This window comes from Tupaia chinensis, unplaced genomic scaffold (assembly GCF_000334495.1).
Source record: "Tupaia chinensis unplaced genomic scaffold, TupChi_1.0 Scaffold000054_1, whole genome shotgun sequence".
Classification (NCBI taxonomy): domain Eukaryota; kingdom Metazoa; phylum Chordata; class Mammalia; order Scandentia; family Tupaiidae; genus Tupaia; species Tupaia belangeri.
The window spans coordinates 10,048,331-10,052,359 of NW_006159512.1; the positions used below are offsets into that span (position 1 = coordinate 10,048,331).

The 4,029-nt window shown below is 58.4% G+C and overlaps 1 protein-coding gene across 5 annotated transcripts in view; it reads right to left on the minus strand.

Moving 5' to 3' along the window:
* Positions 1 to 2,076: 2,076 nt before the first annotated feature.
* Positions 2,077 to 4,029, minus strand: part of TEC (tec protein tyrosine kinase) — a 166,619-nt gene continuing 164,666 nt past the window's right edge. For all 5 annotated transcript variants that reach the window (XM_006141445.3, XM_014591948.2, XM_014591942.2 and 2 more), the window contains 3 exons: positions 3,847 to 3,965; positions 3,609 to 3,766; positions 2,077 to 2,707 (listed from right to left, as the gene is read on the minus strand). In XM_006141445.3, coding sequence (XP_006141507.1) covers positions 2,624 to 2,707; positions 3,609 to 3,766; positions 3,847 to 3,965 — 361 coding nt within the window. In that variant the 3' untranslated portion in view covers positions 2,077 to 2,623. The remainder of the gene's footprint in view (positions 2,708 to 3,608; positions 3,767 to 3,846; positions 3,966 to 4,029) is intronic.

The window sequence follows — 4,029 nt, forward strand, 5'->3', positions numbered from 1 at the left end:
ACTGCTGCTGAAGGAAGCCTTCCAGAAACATGTCCATGTCACACGGCCCCTGTGCTTGTCCCCCAGGGCCCCCTGGCATGCGGGACGGCTTTTCTCAGGGGCACCTGCTACTCTCCTACCACTGCTCTGGCCCCTGCCATTTGGATGACGTGACAACCCGGAGCAAGTGCCGGGTTCTATTTGCCACGCTACCTGAGGGAGGCTCTTTGCAGGTTTTACACTTTGTAGGAAAGTTCTGAAGCCACCACAACCCGGTGTAACCCCAGGCTTCAACCTCTACCTCGTGCTACCTGCTCACTTTTGGCCAGGAAGACACCAGCCACCAGACCAAACTTCCCACCTCTTCTTTCCCCTTTGGGTTGTCTGCCCCGTCCCCTGGAGCTCTGTCTTTGCAGAACTACCAGATATGCACGCTTCCAGCGAGTCTGGCCCGTAGACCTGCTAAGATTATCTACTTGGACGGGACAGAGTCAGTCTCACTGCCGGTCACCACCAGTCTCTGTGGACAAAAGCAGAGAGCACCGTGCACGCCCCTCCTCAGGAATCTCCGCTAGCAGGAGTGGCAGGGCCACACCGGGACAGGGAGCATGCATCCCCCACGGGCCCTGGCCCACCTCAGTGAAGAGGTGGCAGCAGCCCTCGCTACAGTTCAGGGACGAACGACTTCCCTAGAGGCCACAGTCCTTCGAAGCCGGATGTCAGGCCTTCCTACAGGAAGAACAGGGCTCTGGGTGAAGCTGGAGACGAAGCTGCCTCCGAGTGGATCAGGCGGGCTGAGGCGGGACAGCAAGGTGGGGATAGCCCTCAGCCTTGGCTCTCCTGGTTACACCCATTTGTGGGACCCCTGGTGCTGATTCTGGTTTTGTTGGTGGCCAGAACCCCTGTTCCACCTCTTCCAGGTTCCAGGCCACATGGCTGCACAAGGACCAGGTCAAAGACACCAGCTGATTTCTAGCTGTGGGTCCCCTCGCCCGAACTGAGCAAGTCTACGTGGGGTGTAGGCTCCCCTGAGTCAGCAAGAGGAGGAGCCCGGGGCCCCACCTCGCTCCTCCCAGCAGGAAACAGCCAGGTGACACATCCAGGTCCCCGGAAAAACCAAGGGTCTCCATTTCTGGGGGCATGTTAGGGATCCGTGAGGCATGAGCAGCTGAGACAGGCCTGCCCCACCCCAGGATGGAAAGTCCTGCCCGGACTGGTCTGCGGCCAGCAGTTCCAGATGGAAGGGGTAGCAGCCAACTCTGAGAGTCCCCACCACGCCCCGAGGCCGAGCCCCCACCAAGGCTGAACATGCGCGTGAAGAAGGCACGGCATGTCCTCAGCTGCCTGTGCTCCCTCAGCTCAAATCCACACTGCGACTGGACCCTCTTCAGGGGCTTTCGTGATGCATTCTGGGAAAATGCAGGTGCACAATGAGGTTAGGAAGCCACTGTCCATCAGCCATAGATGTCCCCATGACAGAAGGAGAGGGCTCAGCCAGGGAAGGGCCAGGAGAGGAGCCAGAGTATCAAAACAGAAACCCATCCAGATGGCCCAGCGCTGGTCCACCTTCGGCCCCCGGCTCTCCCTTCCCGAGCGTGTGCTTCTCTGGCTCAGCGAAATCCAGGTTCTCTACCCCCTGCTTCTCTGCAGGCTCTGTCTGCAACTCTTTGTTGGAAACAGAGAACCCAAGAACCCTGTAACGGACAGGCAGCCCAAACACAACTGCCTGCATGAGGACGGGGACATGGGCAATAGAAGGGTCCAGATGTTTCTCTCTTCAGGGAGAACTTCTCCCCAGGGGAAGAGAAGCTGACGGCTGTAGGGCACAGTCTCCAGGCCCAAGATTGACCACTCACATATTGCAGTTAAGTTTTGATTACAAGATGATGCATGGGGCCAGCAGGTGGCATGGGGGTTGGTGCGCTGGACTCCCACATGGCCAACCATGGTTCAAGTCCTAGCCCTGCTGGCTCGCTTTCTCATTTTTCCTCTCTGTCTCTCTCTCTCTGTGAGCACACATACCCTACAGCAAATTAAAAAATAACAATGAGGATAGAAATTAAATAATTGTTTGAAAAAAGATGACACACGTTTCTTATAAATATATAACTTTATATATTATATCTATTCACAGTATTTACACAATACAAAGTTTTTTTTAATATAATACTAAGAGCAGTCTTGAAAACGGAGATGTTTCCAAAACGGAAGGTGGAACCCGATTCTCAGCAATGTCCCCGCCCAGACCTCCGCAGGAGTCCAAGGGCCAAGGGCTGCTGGGACCTGGCTCTGCACCTTGCCCTCCCCGTCACCCTGGCCTTCGACTGGCACCAGCTAACACGGTCCCACGTGCACCCCAAACGGGCAAAGCCTAGCCCGGGCCTGTGTCAGGCACACGGCAGGCACCAGGTGCCCGAGGGAGGGAGAGACGTGGGTGCGTCCTGCCGCCAGCTCTGAGGCAGCACTGGCATGAGGGGGAGATGGTCCCGGAGCTGAGGCCGGCCTAGACACGAAGGTGTCCTCAGGTGTTTCAGCTCTGAGTAAAACCACCCACCCGTCGGGGTGGCGTGAATTAAGTAGCCACCAAGTGCCGTGACTCCGCCTGCTCCGGGATCCGGGCGCCCGGCCGCACGCCATCACCCGGTCATCTCCCAAGGGTGTCTTCACACTCGACGAGCTCGTCGATGGTGCGCAGCAGGTCTTCGAAGGACGGCCTCGCCTCGGGCTTCTGCAAAGCAGAGAGAAGCTGTGGGCTCCAGACCCACGCAAGAGAACAAAACGCTCGCTCACAGCAGAGGCTGTCATGGCTCTGGGCCTGTTTGCACGGGTCTGTCGTGACCCCACTGTCCTGCATGTGCTGTTGTGGCCTCACCTCTGTGGACACTGCGCTCACCATTCTGCTCTACGACCCCAGAGTGCATCCTCCTGCAAGACCCACAGGCCGTGTGGACCTGCAGGGCCCTCTGTGACCGGCCCATCCCCACCCTCGTTACCCAATTCCATTTCCCCCACACGGACTCTGTGAAGTCAGACCAGCCTCCGGCCTGTGGCCACGGCACGCTGATAACCTCCTTCCCTCTGCTCACGCTCTTTTCCCCCACCCAGCACCACTTCCTGCCCAGAGGCCTCTGTCCACCTCAGCCAGAGCCTCTGCTGCCCTGGAGCCAAAGGCCTTGGGTATGCAAACTTCCTAAGCCCTAATCTCATCACTGCAGGGTGGCCACAGTACAGTCCCCGCAGCTCAAAGGCGTCAGCAGGCCTGTAGGGCCGTGCCCAGTCATTCGAAGCGTCTGTGGGACTTCCAAGAAGCATGCGTCAGGGAACCAGGGCAAACTGAAGTCTAGAGAAGTCGTCTGTGAGCCCCTGGAAGGACAGGAGTGAGTCCTGAGTCCCCAGCCCAGACAATGGTGGGGCGATGGCACATGGGACTGAGCTGCAGCCCGGACACCATCGGAGCGTTTCCACTTACTCACCCGCTCCTTCCCGTACTCGGAACTGCACGGAGGGCAGGCCTCCCGCCCTGAGCTGGCTGTCACTGTGAGCTCTGAGGACGGAGCCTCAGCCACGCACCAAGCCCAATCCCCCACCGCCTTCGAGAGTCCAGAAAAAAGGCACAAAAGTGCCCGTACCTCCTGCCAGCACCTCAGCATCACCTCGTAGACGTATTTGGACGCCAGCTTGGGCCGGTGCAGTCGGTGGCCTCGCGTAACCATGGTCACCACTTCGTAATTGGTGTTCTTTTCAAAGGGCATTCTGCCTTCGGTAAATATTTCCCACATCAAGACACCTGGAAAAGGATCGGGCTCGCTAAAGGGTGCACCCACTTCCTCTTCGGAGCAGCCGGGGAGACAGGGCCATGGGTCTTACCGAAGGACCAGACGTCGGATTTGCTGCTGAAGCGGCTGTAATTGAACACCTCGGGCGGGCACCACTTCACGGGAAACTTGGCCCCCGAGGAGCTCGTGTACTGGTCGTCCAGCACGTACCTGGGGAGGACACGCCGTGGGCTCGCACCCCGAAACACGGCCTGCATGCTGCGTGCGTTCCACG